Source organism: Notothenia rossii (assembly GCF_949606895.1).
Source record: "Notothenia rossii genome assembly, chromosome: 5".
Taxonomy (NCBI): domain Eukaryota; kingdom Metazoa; phylum Chordata; class Actinopteri; order Perciformes; family Nototheniidae; genus Notothenia; species Notothenia rossii.
This window is the reverse complement of record NC_136903.1, coordinates 72,923,732-72,951,170: the sequence shown is the minus strand read 5'-3', so window position 1 is coordinate 72,951,170 and position 27,439 is coordinate 72,923,732. Positions and strand designations below refer to the sequence as shown.

Below are 27,439 nucleotides of genomic sequence, written 5' to 3'. Positions count from 1 at the left end.
TCCTGTAATCAGATTACAAACTGCTCCCATCAGGAAGACGCTATAGGGTTAATGATGACTCGATGGATATAAAACTCTTTCATCCCTCTATCAGGGAATCTTCTAAGCTCAGTAAGGTAAGGAAGGTGTGAAACGAGGAGTGTGTTGAATGTTGAATGGCCTCTTTGTTGCCACTCTTCTGGTACGCACATTACATCTGTCACAATGTTTTTCTATATGGTAGCCTTTATGTTGAGGTCAAGACAAATCTCCTAAGGGATAGAAAGTGTGAAGTTGATCATTTTACCATGTTTTGCATCTTCAAGACTATTTTGTATATGTTCACACCACCATCTGTTTCAATAAGTATTACTATGCAAATAAGTTATTTTGCCTTTTATTGAATGCCATCCAGCGACATATTCTTATATGAAAAATATTGTTAGCAAACAATGACTACCATATAACGCAGCACACCGGAAAACCAATAGCACTAGACACAAATATCTAAGTATTTAGGTTAATCAAGCAGAAGGGAAAAAAAATTCAACACATTGCAGGCACAATTTTGTTTAATTTACTTATCATTGGTTTAAGTAATGTCTTAGTGCAAAAATGCATTTACATTCCAAATGGACTTGCTCATTACTGACACCACATGGCTGCATTTGTACCATAGCCAGGAGACCTTCAAGACATTGATCAAGCTTTTCAAGACGTGTTACTTTGCAACACAGATTCTTTCTTTCAATATTAGACTGGTAGCAGTGATTGAGCATTAGCCACATATTGCACTTCACTAACTGTAAACATATCTATGGATAGAGTATCGTTTTTCTACTCTACCATTTAACATTAGTCAAAATGTCTAAAGTTGCAAAATCCTTACGGATATTTTCTCTCTCGGGACAGGTTTATATAAGCATTTCTACTTGGATTAAATAATGCATAAACTACTCAAACTAGAAGAAGATGGCAAATATAACATCATGTGCATCATGTTATTTCTAACAAAACTGTGCAAATATATATAGAGGCATCTTAGAGAAGTAAAAAAGTAAATTGCTTCATTGCACCATGTGAAATAACAGTAGTGCAGTCTTAAGTACTCAGAACAGTTATACAGAGAGCAATATATAAGGCACAGAGAAGTCATTTAGGAATCAAATGGAGACATTTGCACCAGTAATAGGTGTAATAGTAAAGCAAAAAACCATATAATAATAATTATTATTATTATTATTATTACAGGAAAACAGAAAGCCAAGCTTTTTGAAAGCCCTTTACTGTATATAGAGGGAATCAAGAACTTCTTTCCTTGAGTGGAGTTAATACATTTGAAGCTCAAGCAGGTAGCGAAGGCGACACTGGCTCTCTTTGTAGATGAGATATTCACTGTTGCTGAAGTGGCTGTTTTTGAACTTGGGCTGATCTAAAGGCTCACCCTGAGGCACAGCAACCTGCTTGCCCTCCAGGGTGATGAAGGTGTCCTTGGATGGATCTGAAAACACAGAAAATAACCAAACAAAAGATGTTGCATGATTTCATAACACAGTGGTTCTAATTTTTGTAATACATATTGATAATGACATATATGTGTTTCCTGTGAGCATGTTTCTCATGAGTAGTTGTGCAAAACCAAAATAATCTTGAGCTTTTCTTGAGACACAAAAAACCTGTAGCTCTCTCTTTCATTTTAGGATTAGTACCTGGCTCCACAGACCCTCGCGCCACCACACTGTCAAAGCCGGCAGGGGCCTTCTTCAAGGAGCAGTCGTCTTTAGTGATGGTATGTTCTTTGCCCAGGGCTACCTCACTCAAAAACATCACTCCAGTAGTTTTAGAGGCACGCACTAAAAAGAAAATGGCAGAAAATGTCATTTGTAATGATTGCAATTCATTTAATCCTCATCTCTTTCAATCCCTGCATTTTTCATACAGACTCACCGTAACTTGCAGATTTGCTGTTTTCGGACGCAAAATAGATACCGCTACCAACACGGCCTCCTGAATGGGGCATTATCCTCAGACCGCTCTTCAGAATAGCGGCCACCACCGCTATGTTTGTACCGTGCCACAGAAGACGGCGGTTCTCCAGATCATCATGCTCCTCAAACCGCTCTCCCTGCAATGTGCAACGTATGCATTAGGCCAGAGGATTTCAGTCTCCTATGTCACAATAAACTTGATTGACTCCAATTCCTACCTCTGTCTCTCGATCAACAACCCAAACATTGACAATTTTGGGGTCGGTATTAGTTGCTTTCAGGTATTTTTCTATGATCTTTAAATGAGAAAAAGGAAATACAGTTTGACAAGCAGACACATGATCAAACATTGGAACATGGTTTAAGTGCTTTGTATTCACTAAACCTTAATATCACTATGACAGTACCTTGAATGCATCTGATTTGTTGTCCATTAGAGTGAGATGGCATTTGAGAGATCTGTAGTCCTGGTCTAGAGGGTGAGGAACTTCCTCTATCATCTCTTCCTGAGACTTTTCAATCTCTGACTTCAGATTTTGGGCGATCTCTATGTCAGCCAGGACCTTTACAGTACATGTAAAAGGAGAGTTACTTTGGGACGGAGCAAACACCAAAACGTTTTTTCCAGACTATTATATAAAGATACATCTCACCATGAGCATCTCCTTCTTCTGGTTCACAATTTCTTTGTTGTCGATGGTTGGCGGTCTGTTCCGGCCAAAGTTGTGAGGGATTGTGGTGAAGAATTTCGAAGAGAGTTCTTCCAGTTTTGTGTTTCTGCTTTTTTTGTTCATGGCTGCCTCAATCTCCTCCAACACTTCGAAGCCCTTTGCAATCTGAATTTTACTGAGTTTGCCCAAAGGCATCTTCTTGATGTCTTTGTACCATCCACGCATTAACACGCACGCAGGCAAACACACACATGCACGCACAAACAAACACACACACAAAAAACACAAATCTGTGTTATTATTTTATATTTTCTTAACCCTTAGATGCATAAGTGGGTCTATTTGACCCGGTGAGGTGGTTTTCTTGAAGTATCTTTGTAATTACATGTTGTTATCATTTCATATTCCAGCTATTCCTCAAAAAACATGTTTTGGATATCATGCCATTCAAATTTTAAATTTAAATTTTAAGAAATTGTAGTTTTTGTATTACTACCCCAAGCTTCCATAAGTGGGTCAAAAATGACCCGCATGCATTTTCTATGCATTTGTTTTTTTTCAAAATGTAAAGAACATTTCTAAAATTATAAATAGTGAAAAATTAAATATAAAATATTTCTAGTGTGAACCAAAATATAATACAAGTCCTTTTTGACCCACTTATGGAAGTGTAGGGTCCAATCACATCTAAGGATTAAGAAAAGTAATCTCACACTGTTTGTTTTGCTTATTTTATAAAGGTGCAAATGTTACCTTCACTACCTCCAAGTATTAAAAGAAACAATTAAATGACAAAAACATTGTTAGCAAAGCACAAGGCACTGCTAATTCTGAGTTAAAAGTGATGCATTGTGTAAATGTAGACTTCACCCTCAGTTGGTTGCAAAGGTCAATCATTAACATGTCACATTATGGACTCCTAGTTTTCTTAATGTACATCTAAGCAACACTAAAATGTAGCTAACAAGATACTATGCACAAATCACAGAGATTTTGCATATTCTTTGAATCCCATCTAGTTTCAAAGCCCAACATGTGGTACAGAACACTGAACTTTAGCAGACTTGACAGACAGGTTTATATTTCATGCTAGGTAATGTATGCCACACCCACCTAGGTTCATGCATTCCATCGCCTCTTTGAACATGTCATTGCTGAAAATAAGCTCGATAAGCTTCTTGGTGGGGTTGTCAAGGCTGCAAGGTTGGACATTTTTTGTGACTTTGACCTTCTTTCCATCAACAGTGTCCACCTGCAATAATAAAAAGCAGAGCCAGTGAGATTTTGCCAAGGCAGATAATGATTATAAAATGTCCCTGATGACTGCATCTGAAGGACGTTTTATAAGCAATGCTCCTTGTTCCAGTGAAGGTACATTATGGTTACCTTGACCTCAGCATCCTGCTCTCCATCCACCTCAATCAGGGTGTACTTCCCAGGGTGAGAAACAAAATTTGCCCGATCGCTCCAGTTGTTCTTGGTCTTGTCCTTAAACTTTTTTTCAAAGTCCTTGACAGCCTTTTCAAGATTATCAAACGTGTTGAGTTTGGATTGTCCACCTTCCCCCTGGACTCAGATTAGACGTGAGGCAATCAGGGCAAAATTGCTTTTATATAACAAAATGAAGAAAACTAAAAGATAAGAAACCCAGAGTAAAAGTACAGTTCTTAGTAATATTTAAAATATAATAAATCAGCAAAACTGAATAAAGTCAAAAAAGGTAATTTAGTAGGAATGTCTTGCAGGACAAACTTACCACTCTACCCCATCTGTTCCATGTATAGTATTGCTTGGTTCCTTTAATCAATTGATTGACATAAAACTTGTTATTGTTATGCCCGATGTTGGTCTGATTGAGCATGCAGTCATAGTCATCGTGTACCTGGTGAAAACAAATTATATATGTTTTGATTAAAAGTAATTTGCATTTAGCATTCTGAGTTAAGTGAAAAGTATATATTATTTGACTTACCTCTCCGGACACTGAGCATTGATCATCCACCTTCCTGTTGCATTTCACCTGTGACCCTGCAGCCAGAAGGGCCTCTTTTGCAGAGGTGAAGGCATCTTTGGGCGCTGGTGTCTCGGGCTCTTGTTTTACCTTCTTCCCACCTGCCTTAGCAGCAGAAGTAGCTCGTCTCTTTGGTGGCATGATCCTAGCTGAAAACCCTGAGGAGAAACTTGCCATGCTGAGTCTCGGCATGATGCCAGGACAAACTCAGACATGTCTACAGTGGGCACTCTCTGGCTGTCAATCATAGCAAATGAATGCATTGTCATCCATGCATGAACCTACTGAGTAGATATTGACTATGTACTTTTAAATGTAAAGCAAATCAAGATGATAAAACCGTACTTTTTTGGTAAAAGAAAGCTATAGTGGGTGTGCCATCTTGTTTATTACGAAAAAGGAAAGCTGAATTTCCTTCAGGAAATAACTCACCTTTTAACTTGAAATAGTGTCAGACGGGAGAGAAAGCAGAGTCTCGTCCCTTGTGAAGCTTTCACGGGACGACTGGAGGGCTGCTGAGCTGTCGGACTGAGTCAGGTTTTCGGGAAGTTTAGAGACTCTTCACCGTCAGAGGAAGAGGTGGAGCTCCACTGTATTTTCTTGCTGCTGCGGGGAAACTGCAGAGCTAGCTAACAGCTACCGCCACCTAGCTTATCTCAGTATGTATTGTCCCCTCAAAACCTTTCACACTAACAAGCTAAAGTAGCAGGGTAACAGATCTGATCCACAAGTCACAATAGAGCAATAGAGCTTGTTTTGATGATAAAACCAATGTTTTCCTCCATTAAGGCTATCAGTTTATCATTATATTAATATTAATACTATTAAAACTATACATATCGTTGACCACACTTCATTTTTTTATATTCTTAAATATTATAATACCATATTTGACCTATCATTTAAGCACATGTATTGGATGTTCCTAAAGATATCGTCTCATTGCAGGCTACAATCACTGTTAATTTCAGTTGAAAACAGGGCTCCTCTTTTATAACCAACTTGCTGAAGCCTTTCTCTGCTTAATTCACAAACAAATCAAAGACCACAACTCAGAAGTGTGATTAATGCACAGCTGGGAAGTGTCTATCTTTTACTGTAGGCCTATTTGGAAAATTCATATAAAGTCTGAGTTAGTAAATATATTGTACATATATATATATATAACATATAACATTGCGTATAACATTTACGCAATGTATAATCATATGTGGTGTTCTTTGCTATGTTTCCCATTGCAGTTTCATGTATCATGACATTGACTTCATTAGATCATGCAATGTGGAATTGCATGTTGAGGGGGACTCCTAATAAATGAAAATACCAGGACTGCTGACATGAACTGTGTCTAACGCACATAAATACTGGGAAATCTAGTTAGTCAAATTCCTCACAAAAAATATTTTCATAATTATGTCTTTAAATATTAAGTTAAATATGGTGGGGCTCTTTCTTTAACCTTAACACGGAAGTTTACACTCTTGTTCCTAACAGCAAAGCAGTTGTTGCAGGACATGTTGTACCTGGCTTATATAATAACAGTAATTTAATGATGGCCACCGGGCAGAAATAATGAGATAAGACAATGCTCAAATTATCCGTCCACTTCCTCCATATGCAAATAGTCTTTTTACGGCAGGCCCCAAGGCTGTCTAGATGTTGCAATGTGCAATATTAGATCAACGATTTGGACACAAGATGGCAGTGTTAAGATGCTGTTCAAGTCTATTTTCCAAAGCATCTGCCTCATGCACTCAGGGGTACTGACTGCTGTGGATATCCTCAGACAGCTTAGGTCGGTTTTATCCCCCATCAGCAGATGATGATATTTGGGCTGGTCATTTTCATGCGGAGACTGTTTGGTTTTGGCAGATGGTGTAGATTGAATTTGATATTAGACAGCTTGGAATTCAAACCAAATCTCCAGTTGAAATGTGCACCTGACTATCTTAATTCCACCTTTTCCACACATTTTCGGACTGCAGCTCAGGAGCAGGCATTATACTCTTTAGAGTTGATGGTTTGATCCCCTGCTCCCTTTGTCCACACAGTAGGAGTGTCCATAAGCAAGACTCTAATTTGGCCAGGTCAACACTTAGGCTGGCAGTTCTCTCATCATCAGTGTATGATTGATGTGAATGTTTGAATGAGAGACAAAGTACTAAAGTGTAAAGTAATCTGTTTTCTGTGCAGTTAATCTTGCAAACTACAGATATTAAGTTTATTGCAGCAGCAGGTAAGAAAGTGCAAATGACAACTTAACAACGACAGAATGTTAGCACATCTGACTACCAGATTTTTACATTTGTCCCAATGTTTACAGGTCAAGCCAAGCAAATCTCAAACCATTTTTGTATATCCTATCATCTGGAATATGCATCTCATGATGGTGTACAAGTAATAAGGCAGACTGAAAGTAACTTTGATATTAATAAAAAACACATTTTATTTACATAAATTACAAGAAAGCACAAACTGGTTCACCAAAATCTACATTAAAAACGTCTTATATATAGTACATTTAACAGATTTACTATAATTTACTCCATCGTTGTAAGTAGAATCTTCAATAAAAACAAGGGCTATATGCGACGTTATTTGCATCTCATTTCAATTGCTACGAGTCAAAGAACAAAATAAAATAATCAGGACATTGTACTCACAGTACTTTGAGGACAACAAAGTCAGGACGATGGTCTGTATGACCTCTTTAATATTTGAGACACCTGATTCAGGACTAGTGATTAAATAACTCTTTACAATGCTTGGCAAAGGAACTGTGTTGATCTTCACAAGGAGGACGTTGTGGAGTCCACTACTTCTCGTCCGTTACACACAGTTGGAACAACATTGGAGGCTGATGCTGAAAACCATTAAACAAATTGTTATTTAGGTTTACAAAAACAATACAGATACAGAAAATAACATATTCCACTTGCCCTGGCCATTTCATTTCCACTTAGCTATTCAGCAGTTGATAATCAAGTAATCAATTATACAAATTATGTTGATTTGTAGTCATATCTGTCAATATCACATTTGTAAATAATTTATTAGAAACAAAAGTCGTTTTTTAATATATTTTTTTAGAAATCGTTAGGAGTGAAGCGACAAATCGATACAGTAAAGTATCACAATATTATTTGCAAAGATGCCAAGTAACATTATTTGATTAAATATTGAAAATACGGATTCAACTTTTTGGTATCATTTGCTTTTTTAGTCCACTAGATGGGGCTGATAACATGGAGTCAAACTGCATGAATTGGAGTTGAAGAAAGGTAATTAATCGCAATATTTAACAATATATCACAATACACAGCATAACTTGTAAAGCAACCCTGGGTATCATGAAAGGCGCTATAGAGATCCAAGTTATTATTATTATTATTATTATTATTATTATTATTATTATTATTATTATTATTATTATTATAACGCTGTGTGATTCCTAAAAATTACACTTCACTGGAACAAGGTTCTGTATTTTATCTTGCGTACATTTCCAAATGTTTATTTCAAATGTAAAAATGTCTGATTTGTTTTGAGCATGATTTATACAAAGTTTTGAAGGAAAGGTGCTTACTATAGTTATAGAGTAGTCATACATAATGATATAACATCACATTTCAATTAAGTTCTGAGGATTATTTTTAATTGTTTTGGTTATAAGCTTGGCAGTAACTATGATCATGTTGTTGTATGTTAAGTGTTACCTTGAGAGAAACTGGAGCCTTGGCCGGTGGTGACGCTGAAACGGGTGGTGGCCACTCTGAGAGAGCTGACATTCTTCTGCGGCTGGAACAAGATGATGTGGACCTTGGGAGCGAAGAGGCAGCCCAGCACCACCGACCCACTCAGACTGACAGAGATACACATGGTGGTGGTCTGCACCTGAAGGAGAGGAGGGACATTCACAGATATTACTCAGTGGTTTGAGTTAAGAAACAGAAAAATAAACTCATATTTCTAGCTTTCTAGAACATAAAAAGGTCACACAGTGCCAGTATTAATGTTCTGACAGCTCGAGTCCCAGTGTTAATGTTGCATTCTTTTTGTGTGCAATGTTTGGATATTAATGTATTAGATCACCCTCAGAGATGATTTGTCTTTGAAACAACCAGAACCTTTTTAATTAAATGTATTCATGTGGAATCATACTAGAATTGACATCAGGTTGAGATGTACAAACATATTAGTTTTTAATAAAGAAGGAGCTCAGAAATGAGGAAAGAATTACATATTTTATAACTCAGAGTCAAAGTAAGGTGCAAAAGAGGAGGAAAGAGTGTGACTGATAAAGAGAGGTGTTAAGTGATCTGCTTATTTGCTTGTCAGTCAACTGCTTAACTCGCGCTCTTTTTCCCGCACCCTGCCCACACCCTGCTATGTATCATCGGTCTGCTCCTTCATTTCCAATTTCTGTTCCGATTTTTTTTTCCTGACTAACAGAATAAAGCCCAGCATTGTGTGGCAGGTGCATCCAATCTTCAAACGCCACAGCAGGTGTCTGTTTTCACTCTGAATGCTAATGTTGGTATTAAAATAATGGGGGCATCAAGCATTTCACTGTGCACAAAAAACAAATAACATGATTATAGCAATAACAAAAAAACAACCAATTAGTAAAGCCAGCGATGTTAGTGACACAAAGTCAGTTTATCCCTTTTTTTATTTACACAAGAGAGTCATCCTAGAATCATCTTCAAAATATGAATTGAGTTTCTTACTTTTTCACAATACATCATGAGTAATTATTAGAATAGTATTGGACAATTGATAACAAAATATAAAAAGAAAGGGATTAATAATGAATGAATAAGAATATCTATAGGAATTAAATATATATTTGATATGTTTGCAACTCTGAGATCACTACACTTTTTTTATTAGTTCAAATTCACATTAGGCTTCCTCTGAAATAATGTAGAAATACTGACACACTGGTTGGTCCTGGGTTAAGATGTTCATTTCCGAAATGCTGCGATCACCCCTTTTTCTTTCCTGTATATCTGAACTGTATATTTGCATACATGGAAAAAAGGATGAATAAAAAGGCAAACTGACAGCTCACACCTAATGATCTAAGAAATACCAAACTGCACCGAGGCTAAATGTCCTCTACTTAATTCAGAAACAGTTTTGAATAAAACGAAGGACAGAAGTCTATAGCAATGACCTGGTAAGTGGTTTTAAAAATCCACAAGATGTTGCTTTGGAAAAGTAGGGAACACGAAATCTGCCTTTGCAATAATATGTCTCCAAATGTCTTCTGCTCGAGCGTGGAGGACAGCATGAGCATGGCTACAACGTATTCTGCTAGTCTCTGTACCTTTTTTTTATTTATTTTTTTCTTCTATAACTTCAGAGGTTTTATTTTATTATACAGCACTGCTGTGTCGGAGGTAAAAAATATTGTCTGCTGTTTCAGGTATCTTAATTCCTCCAGAGAACCTCACAGCAGAGATTCTTCCTTGTATGCACATATTAAGCTTTATTGGATGAACCACCCACAAGCTAGACATGTGACATAGACCTTGAATTAATGCAGTGGAATAATGTTGATCATCTGTAAATAACCTTAACATACTGTATGAGTTAAGTTAATGAGCATTTATTGTTAAAAAAACAAAAATATTGATATAATACTTGTTCCCTACTGGTTCAGATGATCTTTGTCATTTTGTTTTTTCATGCTACATTCCTAGATTTTTTCCTGGTTCAACTCTTTCATCAAACACCGAGATATGAGTTTCACACTTTTTCCTGCATGTGTGAGATAACGCTCTTAAGGGGTTCTTTGCTATTTTAGAGACAAAAATACTATGATGTCGATTTAAACCAAGAAGAAATGACCAGAGCTGGCATATGGAGAATCCTCTCCCTCAGGGTGTGTAGAACATCCTCAGTATTTCATACGATAATCAAATGTGTTATTCATGGTTCATTAGTAGTAAGTTTGCTTTAACATTTCATGACATACCACAATCAAATATGTATTTGTTATTCATGTGACTATTTGCATCGGACTGTGACAACATTTTGAGAAGTGGTGTAATACAACTAGGAGAGCACTAATATGTCCCTGCCTGTGAAAAACTAAAGACACTTTGCGAAGTCAATAGCTTCAGTCATTATTTATCGGTCAAAGGGGATATCTGCGTCCAACTGATGAACCCTTTCTGGCTGTGAATGGCTGCTGCTGCCTGGAGGCCTGGTGAAGGTTCCTCTGAGCCTCGCTGCAGTCCCAGGACAGAGGGCACAGCTGGGACTCAGTATCCCAGGCCTTCACACTCCATTCCACACAGCTACGCATAGGGACACACAGGGACACACAGGGACACACAGGGACACACAGGAACGTTCAGTCCTCATGGTCTCGCCCACCTTCTCCATGTTTCTGCAGACGGGCTGGTGTCGGGGGATTCCTCTGCCAATTTCTCCCTTCTGCCTCTCTCTCGCTGCTCACTGTTCAGACCCCAGAGGAATAAAAGCCCACGACTCCGGCCACCCTTTGCTCTGACGTTCTATCCCTTCACTGTACAGTATGTCTCAGCACACAGGGTGAGGGACTGAACACGGTTTATCTGTCTTTCTAGATTCATGTTAAATGAGAAGCATTTCTGTGGATCACTTTAAACCTTGTTTTTTCAGCGTTAGATTGAGTTGTTGAAATGCTGAGGCTGAAGGGATAAAATCACTTCCTGTTATAGGTTTTTATTTCAGCAGGGATATCAAGAGCTCTTTCTCTCCATTTCTTTTGTTAGTTTTGAGCAAACTCTCTATGCTATTTTGTTCTTAGGAAAACCTAGATGACCAAATAAGATATTTGGCTGGTTGTTATACTTCTCCATGGTTTAAGCATGCATATGTTATAATTTACTCTCACTTCATTAATATTTTAACTTTGAAGGTAAACTAAGAGTGGTCAAGTTCTTATCTCTGGGAGCAAATGAAAATCCGTAGTATGCGAAGAATTAAAGTTGCTGAAATAAAGAATATATATTCCTAAGAGCAAGAGGCAACACAGACACGACTGACTGCTGAATCAATAATAGCCAACAATAATTTGTGATTTCATGCATATCAAATCCGAATTCAATATCAAAAGAAGTCATGAGCTGCTATATCTGCTCGGATCAAGAACCTAAAGCCATCTCTACAACAACAAAAATATTTAGGTGAGTAAAAAGGATAGATCGCATTGATAAAAAAAACATGAGTTTTGATTATTTACTGTATGAAGTATGTCAAATCTAACTTGACTCACCCTGTAGTCACTTGCAGTAACGTAGAAAATAGGCTGGAAAGCCAGCCAGATGATGCAGGTGGTGTACATGGTGAACCCGATGAACTTGGCCTCATTGAAGTTCTCAGGGCATTTTCGGGTCTTGAAGGCGTAGACCGTGCAGAGGATAATGAGGATGCAGTTGTAGGTGAGCGACAGGAGCATGCTGGAGTCCTTGCTGTTACACTTGAGGGTGACCACGTCTCTCCTCTCCGGGCTCACTTCCTTTCTCACCCCTGGGCTCTCCACCAGAAGCCAGAATACCACGACTACCAGCTGGCAGGAGATCAGAGCACCGCAGATGGCAACCTGGGAAGCCGGGCTGATAAATCGAGGCCGCTGCGCTCCATCCTTCACCCCGCTGAAGATCCGGGCGATGCGATTGGTCTTGGTCAGAAGGGCTGAGTAGCACACTGCAAATGAAGTGCCTAAGCCGAGCCGACGCAGTGTACAAACTGCCGTGGACGGTTTGGCTATGTAGATGAAGGTCATGCAATAACACATCAACACTCCCAGCAGAAGAATGTAGGAGAGCTCACGGCCACTGGCCTTCACTACGGGTGTCTCATTGTGTTTAAGCAAAAGGCCAATGACGAAGAGCGTACACATCATCCCTAGAAAGGAAATGGTGACGGGTCCAATGGCCCAGGCATCTTCCCAGCGGATGTACTCCTCAGGCAGATCATAACAGCCTGTCAGGTTGCTCAGAGGCCACTGTCCAAATCTGCACTCAGCACAGGTGAACTCATCCAGCAGATACTGGTAGGGCTGACAGGGGATACAGATCCAGCAGCACACATCTCCAGGCTGCATACTCTTCACCTCGTTCTTCCTGCAGGGGTCACTGCACTGGGAAGTGGGCACAACCTGGCTGGCCCAGGGGATCAGGGTGGTGTTCAGGGTCAGGCTCTGAGCCCAGTACCCAACCTTACGGTAGACATAGTTGCCATCTTCTTTGTGGTAGTGGAAAATGTTGTAACGGCCGAGGCTGTCCCCAAAGGTGTCAAAGCGGACCTCATTCTCTGTGTCTGGTGGACGAAATGGCGCTGAAGGAGTGAAACAAAAGAGTGTTAGAAATAACAGGTCGCCGTATAAGGAGGTCATTGTATCATAAGTGCAAGGTCTATATACAAACTGTAAAAGCAAAGCATAAATATCAATGTTTGTTAAACGTATGACAGTTTTGGGGCAACGCGACTGTCCATTGTACAATAAACAATAAATGTTTCTGATAGTGCAGTCTCATAGAACATTTATCTCTTTGTATGTATCTCAGCTGTCACTTAATTTTTTCTCGCAGCACAGACTGAGACGGAGCAGTGATTGCGACAGGACACAGGTGCACATTGTCAATTTACATGATGGACACCACAGTTTGAGTCTGTTTAAGCTGAAGGAAAGGTCCTGGATTTAACACTAGATTTGTGACAGACACATTTTTCAAATGGTATCAAATATGTAAAGTATCATTATATATCATAAAGTACATGTTATCCATTTCATCTAATGATTTTGAAATATGTAGTCAGGGGTCCACTTTTTCTGTGTTTTCTCCTCAGGGTTTAGCAATGCCTTTGGGGAATGACTAATTTAGGCCTTTAATCCAATTCATGGTCTCTGGATAGTAAAACCCTTTGGGTATTCTCCACAGAAAAAATGTGAAGAGCAGAAAAGCACAGCTGGATGAGGGCACACTGGTCCTCTTCTGTCTCCCAACAACTAAAATGACATTCTTTACATAAATCAAATGCTCTCAGTTTCATTTAACAAAGTGAGATCATTATTGTTGCGTCTGTGACTTGTGATGATACTATTATACATTTGTGTTGCAGATTTGTGTAGACGAACAGGAAACAAGTAATGTTTGCCTTATCATGTCTGCTGTGTTTTGGAAACTAACAGTTAGTTAAAATGTGTGAAAAAGGGAGCCTGCAGGCACGAGGGTGAGGAAATAGTTTAATCTTTGCAAATCGAATAATTTAAAACTTATTGCAGCTGCACTGTATATACATGTGGAATTATCCTTGCACTAATTCAACATCTTATATTAATTAGTACATTGAATCTTAATTGATATCAAATAATTTGGGAGCCTCCAGTGCATGCAGACTGCACTTGAGGAAATTCAATTATGTTATATTGAGGCTTGAATTGAGTTTCGTACAGATGACAGAATAATGACAAGAAAGGAATCTGTTTTACAAAGTAAGACATCATATCTGTTAGCAACTTGTAATAACAGTACTTCATTAAGATTTCACTCACCCTCAAACTTGACCTTGAGAATGTAGTCCCTGTAGAATTTCCTGCCATTGCCAGGTTTGAGAGGCTCACACACCTTGGTGGAATTGGGGCACAAGGCCTGCCTCATGTTATGTAAGGCAGCAGCCATTGCATAGACAGCATTCACTACGAACATGATCTTGGACTCTGGCTGAAATGGTATCTCGTTGAGTGAGTGCTTCCCACAGCCCAGGTCATGGAGGCTGCATTGGAACTGGTTTTCCCAAAACTCTCTGAACCAGGGATTCCTGGTGTTGTTGTACGGGTGCAGGGCAGTGAAGTAGTTATTGAACTGGGGGATGCCATAGGAAGCCAGCTCGATGGTGAACGCCCCGTCGGCTACAGCCTCACTGCCCCTCACCACACTCTCCTGCGCCCCCCAGCCATCACTGGCCACCCAGGTGAAGCTGACGTTCATGCGGTTGGCAGCCACCAGGAGCTCACGGGCGTCCTCGCTGCGCGTGAACAGGATGACCACCTTGGCGTTGGACTTCTGCTGCAGGGAGCGGATCACGTTCTCGTAGCTCCAGCGGCTCATGGAGCGGCTCACCTTGGCCGACGTGGCAATACAGATCTGGCGGGCACGAGCCTCCTGCTGGAAGGCGTCAATACCGGTCTCACCATAGTCACCTTCCGATGCCACTGTGGATACATAGGTCCAGTTAAAGTAACGCAGGATCTCTGCCATGGCCTTGGCCTGGTAGAAATCAGGGGGCACGGTTCGGGCAAAGAAGTCATAGCGGGACTTGTCGCTGAGCTTGGCACTGGTTGAGGCGTAGCTGATCTGAGGGATTTGGAAGAGGCGCAGCAGGTTGGCCACCTGGAATGAAGGAAGGACATAATGATTATGTTTGGTTCTTAAATCAGGCTTCAAACAATACTTTATTAAGTACGTACAGTATGAACATGCAGACTGTTATGAGATTGTCATTGAGATTTTTCTAATTAACACTCACAACACTTTACATAGAAAACATACCCCTGCCAAATGGGGTCATATTTCTAATTGCTCAATATCCCCAAAAAACAAACAATAAAATGTTTCCCCTGTAGATGCAATTAGCTCACCCCAGTCTCTAATTCCTTCACTGGATCCCTGCTGGGTCTTTCACAACTCTAACTCTCCTGCTGACTGAGGGACACGTTTCTGCATTTAACAACTATTGGGATTGACAGTGTTGCTTTTTTTATTTTTTTATTGCTGTAAACAATTGCAAGTTATTGCTCTGCTGTGGAGAAAATAGAGGAGTACACAGGGAGAGACAGAGAGGGGTTGAGGGCAGGGATTGGGAAACGAAAGGGCAACAAGTATCAAAGAGTCTTGAAACTCATTTTTCTGTGTAATAGGTTTTGTCAGTGTTGTGACACTGCGCTCAGTGTGCAGAAGCAGCTCCTGCCGAGCTTTTGCTTCAGGCCTTTCTGTGGAAGCCTAAGGGGAGCTGGTCTGATCAGTCAAAATCTGTTTGAGTTTAATGCCGGCTCTCACACCAGCCCCCTAAGTCATGGCACAACGTCTTGAATGCCAATGAATCATTCCTGAGAAAGTCAAAGAGGAAACTCAAATATAAATTCCTTCCCGCTGAATTTATTTTATCAGTCCAATATCGAATTACTACATTGTGGGGCAGGACTTCTGTGAAGCAATTTAATACAAATTAAAAGACACTCACCCTGTATAAGTAGATATTAGGTGTTCAGTATGATGTAGCCCGTATTTGGCTATTTAAATGGGTTATTTTGGCCGCCAGGATGAACATTGCAGAGCTGTCAAAACAATTACCGAAGTACTTAACTTAAGAAGGGAATAGCAAATATATTACAAATACAGACCAAATGTAGGAGAAAATAAAGTTGGAGTAGAACTGAATAAACAGGCTCTTCTTGATCAGTATGTGCTTGCTCAAAGAGAGGGCAGCACACTGAGACATCATAACAAATCTACTGTGATGTGCCTCAATGGATATTAATCATAGGATCTTTGTTATTCTGCAGGATCAGAGAAATGCATATTAAATGAGCCAATGGCAGTGATTTCCAGACCACTAGATTTATTGGAATTAATGAGAAAACATTTCTCAGGAAAATGAGATGCAACAGCAGAATCAGGAGTGACTGGGCCTGATCTTTCACCAGCACCCAAACAATGTCATATAGAGGCAATGTTGAACAAAATGAGCAGTTCGTCATTGGAGCTATTTCTGAATTGCGTTTGGTTAAGCAACTGAAGACAAAAGTTTAAAGTCATGAGAGTGAGCATTTCATATCAGATCAAAGCCTGCTCTAACCTGAGATTGTTCTGGTGATGATGTTGAGGGTCAAATTATTCAGACAGGCTAATAATAACATTTTTACATACAATTGTGTACCTCCTTAAACCGCCTTGACAGCCTTTCTGGCCATGTGGTGAGACAGCTGGCGGGCGTGCGCTCATCTCTCGTAAGGAAAATAAAAAACCTCACGCCCAAATCTATATAAAAAAAGTACCCAAAACCAATTCCTAGGTTTTCATAAAATTCCCTCCTAATCAAAAACGTTCCCTAACAAAAGATTGTGTTTCATTTCCTGGCTTTATTGGATTTAAAGAGCCTGTGACACGAGTTTCCCCCATCATCCAAACCCATCAATTTGAGTAAATATTGTCCCCTTGAAAACCGTTACTGAACTGATTTTGGATATTTGTACTTTGATAACCATTAATCTGCCCTTCAATGTTGACAATTTTCGAGATCTTCTCGGGGATTCTTCAACTTCCGCCAAATTATGTGTGACGTCATTGCGGGCACAGCGTTCCAGCTGCACCGTTCAGGATCCCAGCATCTGCATGTAAACGCACGATGGGGCACACAGCAGCAAGCTCAGACAGCGATGACAGTTTAATTTTGAACGTGTCTGAGAGCTCATATGAGGCTGAAGGATCGGTTTATTTTGTATCTGTTAGAAGTTTAGGAATTAGGTGCGTCAATATGGGCGATCATACGGTCATGTAGCCAGTGGTGGACTGGGGCTAAAAATCAGCCCGGGACTCTCGACCGGCCAACTTCGGTACCACTAGTAAATTGTCAACGGGGGGAGTGGGGGATGTGCTAGTGATTTATCCGACCGGCCCACTTCGGTACCGGCCCATCGGGATTCGTCCCGATGGCCAGTCCGCCACTGCACCCAGCCCAGCCCACGTAAACTGTCAACGGGGGGAGCCTCGCTGCGGGGAAACGGTGGACCTAGTGTCCCGATCGGAGTGGGAATAATAATAATAATCCGTGCATTTTATCCATTAATTTCCCCAACATTGTGGTAAAAAAAAACACACGTTTAATCCATATTGGTGTACTACTACAACCAGTGGTGTAGTGGGGATGTTTTTACTGGGTGGACGGGGTGGTGGGTGGACGGGAGACACTATGGACGCGCTCGTGAACTGTCAGGTGGGGGGGCGGCTTTGGGACCTTTGTGTCGCCTGTCAGCGCAACTTACATGATGCCGTTTAGACAATATAATAATAAAGGGCGGTGCCGGCTGTCAGCGAACCGATCCGGCCTTTCTGCGCGACTATCACTCAAATGCGGGACATAGTCTCAATGTGTGGGACGCGGGACAAATAATAAAAATGCTGTGTGTGCAGTCCCGCACAGTGCGGGACACATGGTCACCCTACACACACAGTTCTGCCCCTCACACACACACGCTTCAAATCAAGTCGCATAAATGCTTGAGCTACGTTTTTATTATTATTACTGTGAAATCTGCCTATTATGTTTTCGTCATTATTACAACAAACACACACTTGCAACTGATAACACTGGCAATGATTTTAGATGTATTAGACTATTAAAAAAAGAAATCATGCTTCAAATAAGTGGGGGTACGGCGTACCCCCGCGTCCAACGCCCACTACACCACTACAAAAAGCTAAGGTTTGTTTTCTCATCAGGAAATGCAGACCGGCTCAAATTTCATCCTCACGATCATTTAATGTATCATATGTTCGCCGAATTGACATGAAAGCACTAATAAATGTAGTTTCATCCACTTGAGTTTACAACTACAAAAATAATCGATTTGTTTTTATATCACATCCGACGGGAGGAAATTCAGCAGCTCTCACTACCGATTTTTAATCCTAATTTAATCATCATCTTCACCACGATCATTTATGTTTATGTTCACCGAATTGACATGAAAGCAATGACAAATATGAATATACTGTAGTCAACTTCATTAAAACGTTATTAACGTGCCTAAACTCAGTAATTCACAATTTCTACGCATGACAACACACTTTGTCCTTGTTTGGCTCTCTCGCCGCACAGTGAAGCGTTCCCGCATTGACGTCACTTCCGGCTTCCCTCAAAATGAGTCGAAGGAATTTTCCCGCGATGTTCGAAATTATTGATATTTATCGGAACGGTATCGCTTTTTCTTTTTTAAACTGACGGTTCGAGATTACTAGTAGCCCACTATTTCATTGCACAACAGTTGTTGGGTTCGTGTCACAGGCTCTTTAAGTTGTGGGTTGCTTTCAAGCCTCACAAGTGTTTCACATACAGCAAAGCATTCAACAACTTCTGCTTTAATTCCAGTCCACACAAGGACTCTTGCATGAAGGTGCACAATGAGTTCTTCCCATGAATAAAAACACCTGCTAATTGAAGCAGTATATCAGAAGGAAGGATTGGAATATGATTAATTGTATTGACTAAAAGTTGATCAAATCCAGACAGAAAACCTACTGAAAAAATGTAACTTCTCCAATCTTCATGCCCTAAATAGGAATTCCTGAGTTCTTCTTGTAAACATGTTTTCTTTGATCTCTTAGGCTACTTCAGCATGTGTTCAGAGAATAAAAAGCAGGATTTTTGAAGAGCAGTTATCACTTCAAACTGTTTTTTGATAAACTCGAATCACTTCAAACCATTCATAAGAAATACCTTTCTGTGTTACCGATAACATTTATTTTTCATGAGCATTTACGAGTGAAATATGTCTGCGATTTAATGGATCATTTAAATGTGTTACTCCTTGAGTGGGTATAATTTATTGGAGTTACTGTGGTAGAATAGTTGTGTTCACATTAAGGAGTGTGGACACATTCTGTTTTTTTTTGGTATGTTAAAATACAAAGACAAGTCAGAGAAGCTGAGCCGGCTCCTGAAGGGAACGTACAGGAGGTTCTGCAGGGATTTGAAACCAGACCAGTAAGACTGCACTCGGTTCTTAAGATGAAGCTCTTAACCATCTCTGAGCTTTGAGTCTTCATAGATAAAGAAAGCACAGAACCCACGTAAGAGCATTAACATATCAACAGATTCACGTGTAAATTGAGGTACGCATTAAACATTTAAAGCAGAAGGACCAGACAAAGGGAATTGCCAGGCATAGTTGTGTTAATGTGATCATTTTCTCCACACAGGTATAAAACTAAAAAAAGAAATTTCAATGTTTCTGTAATTTGGCTCTGCTTGCGCTTGTGAATGAGTAATTTCACTGCAGCGTATTAAGGGAGCTGAATGCCAGTTTAGTAATCCACTTACATGTGGTTTATGGAGGTTATAAAGCACCGTGCCAGACCTGTCACCAATACAAAGGGCTTATTGGAAATCACTATATAGATATTCACATGGCTTATATGAAAAGCCAAGACCCTTCCACCTGCCAGGGCCTATGACTGACACACGTGTAGAGACCATAGTATTTGCAAAGAAAAACATATAGTATTGAAAAGTTATAGTATTTTAGAGTAATATATCTTTAATAGATATTTTGGTGTCATAAATGGGACGAAGCCTGCGAGCTAGTTCAGGCAGTCAACTCGAGCACTTATGCTGCATTCCTACATAACGCCCCTTGCCACTCTACAACCAACCAAACCCAGTCTCCTTAATTTGCCGCTCTATTTAACCTGCCAGATCTCTCTCCATGCATTGCTTGCTCCAGCTACTTCCACGTCGCTACTGCTTGCCTGCCCCACCACCACCCCAGCTTCCACCCCAGCTTCCACCCAAGCTTCCACCCCAGCTTCCACCTGTAGGCTTGGGGGTTAGTTATTTAATCATCACTCATCGTGCTATGTATATCTGTGGAGTGATGAGGCCCGAGCCTAGTCGCCAAACTCAACTATATGCTGCTTCTAATAAACATGTTAAAGAAACACGTGAGTTGTCTGACTGAAATGGAGCATTTTGTGGTGAGGGATAGACAGTAACCACGTTCCTCTTTCCCACCCACTTAATATTATTATACATGCACTTGTTTTGTGATGCACCTCAACCTCAGGCCCACCTGCTTACTAGTTAGAACTGTACAAGGATCCTCATTCAGAATCTCAACTGTAACAGGTTCACAAGAGATACAAGAGTCCTGGAGCTAGAGATAAACGAGGACAAGAGGAGTAGACAGAAGAGCTTGAGGACTAAGTTACATGACACCAGACAAGCTGTGCCAAAAGGGAGGGAGATGCGTAGTGCTTTAAGGGTTTGTGTGTCAAGTTTACGTCCTGTGGACATTCAGCGATTTGCGCTTGGAGGGGGTTGTGTCTTCCTGCCTATAGCTGCAAGTTTTAAGGAGGCTGTGAGAATGTGTTTCTATATTTGTGAGCCTCCCTCCATTGAAAAGAACATATTATTACATATTACAAATATACGTTTTTCAATTTATAACAATTAAAAAACTGATTTTATTGAATTATCTTAATGGCGTTTTGTATTTCATTCGCATTGCTTCATCATGCATCTTTGCTTCTGCTGTACGGTAAATGTATGCAATTATGCATATGTATACACTGGAGATTAAAGACGTAAACAGTCTAGAATACATGTATTGTATTTAACTTAGTCATTATGTTTTACAATATTAGTACATAAGGCGATTAGAGTTTTTTTGAAATGCATGTCCTTTAATAATAATTCCACTTTACAGAAGTAACCTGTAACATATTGTGTGCTATTAATGTTTGCAGTACAAGAAGGAACCAAAAGGCATTACTTAATTGTATTCAGACCAAATAGGACACGAAGAGGGAAACAAATTAAGCATAAGAGGTTTCTGAACAATTTTGTTGAATTCATCAACAAGTCTAAACTGCTGGTATCTAATAAGTAGTTACCATTAGCTGCACAGCATGGTTTACAATCCCACCCATTCATCTAAAGGGATCATCCTACATCAGACTGCATTTTATTTAATTACGAAAATTAAGAAGTGCACTTTTGTGGCTTTGCACTGCAGGGTCGGGTACTGAGAAGATTACTGTGAGGGTGGTTTCATTTCAAGCAATGAGAGCAAACAGGACCCGGTAGCTGCATTTGACACAGAGACACGAGTAACAGGATGTTCTTTTCAGCTGTCGTATACTGTTTTTACACAGATACCCCTGAGGCACCAGCCAACACCATGTACTAGAATAATTCTGCTGCCCATGTGAAATGTCAAAATACAGTGGTATAACACATAAAGATAAAAGCTATTTATACAGCCTAAAGTCTTCCATAAAAACACTCCAAGAATGAAAGAAAGAAAGAAAGAAAAGAAAGAGAGAAAGAAAGAAAGAGAGAAAGTGAGAAGAGGCACAGTTGGGGCAATAGTCAAATGACAGAGCTAGAGGTATACAGGTATAGAGAAAATGAGAGACTCGTGGTCTAGAAAATATCAGGCCTACTTTGTAGAAATGTCAGGATTTTTTTCAACATGAAAAGCCCATCTGCTCTTCCCAGAAGACTGTCTCAGTGTGCTTCTACAGCAATAACACTGTGTTCCCAGAGCAGCAGTCCTTAGCTCACTCAGTATCACACATACACAGCCCACTGCAGTGCCCCGAAACACACATTCAAACACATAGTATACATGCAGCACAGTCAGTCCATGCATAGTATGCTGTGGATCATTATTAGTTTATTTCTTATGATTTAGTTGCTTGGCAACAGCTTTAACAGGGTGGAAAAACGAACTGTTGGATACCTAGAGCAAGGATGTTTTTTGATCAACCCCCTCATCCTGCTGGATAATATGAATCTCCTTTATGCTTGAGTCCTCTTTCAAAGCCTTCAGCCCATGGAACCATTCAGACCACACCACACGTTAAGCTATGGCTGTACATCCTTTCATTTACAATGTCAGTTACTCAGCTTTGACGTCCACCTGCATTCATATCATTCATTTTCTCTGCCGCTCAGTATACATTATCATCTCTTATCAGTTCCCTTCTGTCATACAAACACCACAGACTCGATAGGAAGCAGCAGGAAGCATGTTGGATTGATTTAGTTAACAACCTGTTTTTGATCAACTAAAAATCTAAAAACCTGACAACCAGCAATCAGCTTTCTCTCCCCCATGCTGTCACTCATATCTAATAACTGTGCGATGGTCATGATATGTATTTCATCTGCACAAATAGTGGGCTCTGCCAAACCACTGAATAATCCAATCACATGTGAATTATTTACCATTTCAGGAACACGTTCTTTACTTTTTACCCATGAATAATGCATTTTCACTGCATGGCTTTACTGATATGTTCCATCATTGTTGTTCTCTGGCATGAATTCTGTCATGTGTGTATCCATGTTTAAATCTTTTGTATGACTCATATGTGCTTCAGAAACTGGCACTGTCTACCCGCAGATGAAGACAATTCTATAAATAGGGTTGTTTGTGGGGGATAAAAGATGAGATTTTTGATCCGTCTGAAAGCCCATACATTTACGTTATTATTCCGCTCACACAGTTTAGTCTGCAAATGTCAAGCATCTGTGTTAATTTCAGAATCAATCTTTTTACTTTCCAGCATGCATCCTTTGCGAGTGTGTCTTCTCTTGTCTAATTTGTCACTGAATTTGACCCCATCTCAAGAAGTACGCAAAAACCATCCAATTCATTCAAAAGGTACCTTTAAACAATACTAACTTTCATACAAATACCCTGGAATAAGGCAGGTGTTCATCCCAGACAGATTGATGTGTGCTGCTCTGAAAGATCAGAGTAGATTGCTTTATATTGTTTAATTAGACGGGCTCCAGAAATGTCCTCTATCTGTGTATCATGACTGAGAATTGTTCTTTTGTGAGCAGTTGAGTGTTTGACATTCCAGAGGTGTTGTTCCACTAATGCGCGGCGGTGATTATAATGTTTTTCCTCTGGGATGCTCTCATACAAGTGAGTCATATCCAGCAGCAAAGACTGCCGTCAGGGTAAAAAAAGTGGAGTCCTTTCCATGGCCAGCCCCGAGGCTAGATGTTCCTGTACTGTAATTGTGGAAAATATCATATATCATCTCTGATTAACCCACGCCTTTAGGACAAAGAGCAGTAACAAGGGTGATTTTCACTCTATAATCAGATATTCAATGTAGTCTAACAGTGTTTTGAGGATTGTTTTTGATTAAAGCTTGCTTTCAGTATGCACCAACTCTAGGGTTAACGTGTATCTTGTAGTATCTGCAGCTCTTCACACATGAGGAGAGATTTCCTTTTTTTTTTTTCATTTCTCAGCCCTTACTCTCTTTGCACTGATAACCTGCTGTGTAGAGAGACCACAGGGAAGATGTTCAAGACCAACACTTCAATCACATGAATATTTCTACTCATTCAAACTGTCCAGATGGCATCACATACCTTCCTGTGGCTGTTTAAGAGGCAGGCTTTTATTGTCAAATGGTTTGTGACTCACTCCACCTCCCCCAGCCCCATGATGATATCTGCCTGTCACTGTGTCAGAGTTTCTGTGAAACATGATCTCTTGTTCGATCCCTCGACATCCTCTGTATGCAGGCACACCTCTGCCAAATCACAGACAGTCCAGCAGCAGCCACAGATGGGCAGGACAGGACCTCGCCTGTGAAAGCGTCATCGTCTTCGCCTCCACACTTTATTCAACCTGTGCCCATGTAACGCCAGCATGGCTAGGCCTGCCCTGCCGCCAAATCCGCCCCCTTATCTGCGATTGTCACACCACAACACCAGCAGCAGAGCAACACGCTCCTTAATTGTGACAGATTTAGACAGCACTCGCCACCTGTCAGTTCACCATGTTACACCATGTCACCATGGCAATAAGGGTCTTTAAAATAACATTGTTAGTTGTCCAGTAACTGCCATGCCTTCGGGGTGAAATACACACGTCTGCAGAAGGGCAAACATGGAAGCCTTTCACACAGCCAGGCAGGCTCACCCAAAGGTCTGACTGGCTATAGATTATGCACAGCGCAGCTAAAGGACAGAAACATTAGGTGGAGATCGTAAAACAACAACCAGCGGTAGCACAGAAGCCACCAATGCCCCATATGGACATCTCTCTGTAACAGCATTTCTCCAAAACTACATATGTAGGGAACTGTGTCCTGTGGTGCACTCCTGCTGATGAGGAAGATTCAGTGAGGAGCTGGGGCAGACCTCAGACCTCAGGCTTGTATAGTACATCCATAAATTACCACAAGACAAGGGCAATCTCTGAGGAGCCCCAGATGCAGAGTTTCAGTAAAATTACAGCTAGTTTATCAAATCTTTTATTTCCAAACTGTCCTTTTCTCAAGGGATCTTAATATAGGTCCTCTGAATCCCTCCTCTTGTTTCATAGTCTGTCTCTACCTGCGTAATGTATCATTGCACTGTACTGTCATTTTGGCATTGTTGTTTGTCAGCAGGGAGACCAAACCATTTATCTTGGAACTACAGGGCAGAAAACAGAGATGTTTGCAGAGTTCCAGCACAACGGGGGAAAAGTAAACCTTACATGTTAAAAGTAGCATTAAATCATTGAAATAAAATACATTCTTATTGATTTCTTTCCAAATTGCTTTCAACTTAATTCAAAAATATGAACAGGTCTTTAAAGTACCACCTTGAGAAAGATTTGTATGGCAGCACATAAACACTGAAGCAGCCCTGCTTTTCTTTCCGTTGGCATCTGAGTGCTGACATGTCTCCTGCTGGCCACTGTTTTTCTACAAATCATGACTCAAATGTATGGAAAGATTCCACCACTTGTCCATTGTCCTGAATTACCCACTGGGGAAAGCTGCTAACCGCACACTCCCTCTGTCTATGGCTTATCAATTATCTGAAGCCAATCATTATTTCTGGATGGACAGAAGTGTGTTCCTGTCTTCAAACAAGCAGATATCTGGAACACGAGGCTGCACGTCTCGAGTGAGGTGAACCATGCTCTTCAGCCGAGACAGCGAGAGGACGTTCCTCTAGCTGTCAGAGATAGGATGATGAGTTCAAGATAATGCTTAAAGGCATGTATATTTCTCAGTTTCACGTGACCCACCAATCTCTTTTCACAATAACTTGAAATTACACTGATGTGGCAGCCGTATCACAGCCGAAGATTTGGAGAACCAATTAGCAGGGCTTTCATCGCATCAGCGTGAGTGAGCCGAAAGGAGCGCTGCTGCTGAGAGAAATCATGCCGTCACTAGTCATCCTGTCATCCTGTCCCGAGCACAACATCTGTAGCACGTCTGCCTCTGACAGAATCACTGCCGAAGTGTGAGTTACCGGGAAAGAGAAAGGGATCTTCTAAATTAGATCAGGCAAGCATATGGGCGTACAGGTAAACAGATCCTCCTCGCGGAACTGATACTCATTAAGTCCCTGTGTTAACATCTCGCTAGGGGTAATTGCACATGGTACTTATGTCTAAATGGACAGTTATGTTACCATCCATCTCAGTCCCTCACATACCCTCTCTCTATCTCAAACCTGTATTAGCTGCTAGTTAAATACACATTTTGTAATTGCCTGAAAAAATGTAAGTCCCTTTAAACCAGCTCTTTCAAACAACACATTGAAACTTAATGATTCTACTGCAGATACAATATCTGTCACTCAGTTTGTGTGTTTGAATTACCTGAATGGAGACATCACTGTAGGAGCCTCCTATGACCCCTGAGATAGCCAGAGGGACGTCATCATGGATGGCATAGGAGCCGTCGGGGCATGTGTATTCGCTGTCATCCACTTTGGTGAGGGAGGCCCTGACAAACTCCAGAGACTGCTCCAGAGCGTAGGTGTCTTTAGAGCAAGTGTCCAATATGTGAGCTCCCAGTTTGATTCCAGGCAGGATGCGCTCATCCTTGTTGATTTCATCCAAAGCCAGCAGCATGGCCTCCAATCTCTGGATCCCTCTCTGAGCATTGATCTTCCCACAGTCCTCTGCTCCCTCACCCTTCTGGTGCACAGGGAACAGCCCTCCGATCATCAGGTCTCCTTCCAGTGTGATCTCCCTCTTGGCGTCAGTGGTATAACCCACCGCAGGCAAGCCCTGGGGAGCCTGGGCAAACAGAGACACATAGAAGCACAGCAGGCTGAGGCGGGACAGCCAGGGGGGTCGGGTCACAGGGCGCACCCCCAACACAGGGGATTTCCCCAATGACATATCCCTGGGCAAAGCAGGGTCACTGTGCTGCTTGAGGTTCTGGTCAGTGTCTGGTTGGCTTTTGATGACGGAGGCTCTGGAGAAAAGAACAGCGAGGCGCAGCAGCACCAGGTCTCACAGCACCAGAGTTTTTATTCTGACAGAGGCCATCTACAGCATCAGCCCCATCCTCTTCGTCCTTCTCCTCCTCCTCCTCTTCCTCAGAGTTTTTTGTAGATTACAGCCTGCAGATCAAACAGAGAGAAATTCAGTCACAGCCTTTGGGATGGAGTACAATGATCTCTTTGTTTCACACACACACACACTTGTGTCTGCCACTCGTCCCATTGGGTATTTGACATGATCTGCACAAGTGAGTAATATTTATATAATTTGATTTTAATGAATAATAGATGTGATATGTAGTACAGAAAAAGTAGACACTATAAAGGTTATTATACTAGCGTTAGCGTATCAGCGATATGATCCCTGAGGAGAGAGTTCACCATCGGAGCAGAGTTCACCGAGGGCAACAGAAACATCCTTCAAATGGTTTTCTCATGTTTTCAAGGAGCCTTCAATATAAGAGGTTTCATTTTTATTTTTAAACCTCTTTTTGACCTTCTGTTTAATTGTCTGTCCGACCTCCAGTTACTTCTCTTCCGAGGCAGATGATTGTACAACTCTTTTAAAATCACATGTGCACATGCTCCTCTACACCCAAAGTCTGCAGAGATACCAAATCATGTCCTGAAGGATTGTTTGTCAAATCACATTAACTACTCACGCAGTTTTACAAAAACACGATTTATGCACAACAAAAGCGAAATCCACACGCAAATCAAAAGAGATGAAGTACTGAAATCTA

At 40.7% G+C, this 27,439-nt stretch overlaps 2 protein-coding genes across 4 annotated transcripts; both read right to left on the bottom strand.

Moving 5' to 3' along the window:
• Nucleotides 1-533: 533 nt before the first annotated feature.
• Nucleotides 534-5,239, bottom strand: parp3 (poly (ADP-ribose) polymerase family, member 3). Its single transcript, XM_079681253.1, has 11 exons — nt 5,082-5,239; nt 4,611-4,807; nt 4,395-4,520; nt 4,025-4,204; nt 3,752-3,890; nt 2,621-2,844; nt 2,375-2,530; nt 2,186-2,263; nt 1,927-2,104; nt 1,689-1,832; nt 534-1,480 (listed from the first exon to the last, which is right to left on the bottom strand). Exons 2-11 carry the CDS (start codon nt 4,788-4,790, stop codon nt 1,308-1,310), a joined length of 1,578 nt encoding a protein of 525 aa, XP_079537379.1. The 5' UTR covers nt 4,791-4,807; nt 5,082-5,239; the 3' UTR covers nt 534-1,307.
• Nucleotides 5,240-7,070: 1,831 nt separating this feature from the next.
• On the bottom strand, nt 7,071-26,809 carry grm2a (glutamate receptor, metabotropic 2a). Of its 3 annotated transcripts, XM_079685035.1 has the most exons (6): nt 16,587-16,648; nt 15,891-15,984; nt 14,203-15,040; nt 11,920-12,983; nt 8,366-8,543; nt 7,071-7,512 (listed from the first exon to the last, which is right to left on the bottom strand). In XM_079685035.1, the coding sequence occupies exons 3-6, from the start codon at nt 14,906-14,908 to the stop codon at nt 7,439-7,441; spliced, it is 2,022 nt and encodes a 673-aa protein (XP_079541161.1). In that variant the 5' UTR covers nt 14,909-15,040; nt 15,891-15,984; nt 16,587-16,648; the 3' UTR covers nt 7,071-7,438. The 3 variants fall into 3 exon arrangements, with proteins under 3 accessions (XP_079541161.1, XP_079541160.1, XP_079541162.1); XM_079685034.1 differs by lacking the exons at nt 15,891-15,984; nt 16,587-16,648 and adding an exon at nt 26,065-26,809; XM_079685036.1 differs by lacking the exon at nt 15,891-15,984 and having other exon boundaries at nt 16,506-16,587.
• Between the last annotated feature and the right edge of the window lie 630 nt (nt 26,810-27,439).

Coding starts and splice junctions, on each gene's coding strand:
- parp3 (XM_079681253.1), bottom strand. CDS start 4,790: ATGCCACCAAAGAGACGAGCTACTTCTGCTGCTAAGGCAGGTGGGAAG. Junction 4,521..4,610: donor AATGCTCAGTGTCCGGAGAG/GTAAGTCAAATA, acceptor TGTTTTCACCAG/GTACACGATGACTATGACTG. Junction 2,531..2,620: donor AGAAGAAGGAGATGCTCATG/GTGAGATGTATC, acceptor TGTACTGTAAAG/GTCCTGGCTGACATAGAGAT.
- grm2a (XM_079685034.1), bottom strand. CDS start 26,592: ATGTCATTGGGGAAATCCCCTGTGTTGGGGGTGCGCCCTGTGACCCGA. Junction 15,041..26,064: donor ACAGTGATGTCTCCATTCAG/GTAATTCAAACA, acceptor CCTTCATTCCAG/GTGGCCAACCTGCTGCGCCT. Junction 8,544..11,919: donor TTACTGCAAGTGACTACAGG/GTGAGTCAAGTT, acceptor CCTCTCCTTCAG/GTGCAGACCACCACCATGTG.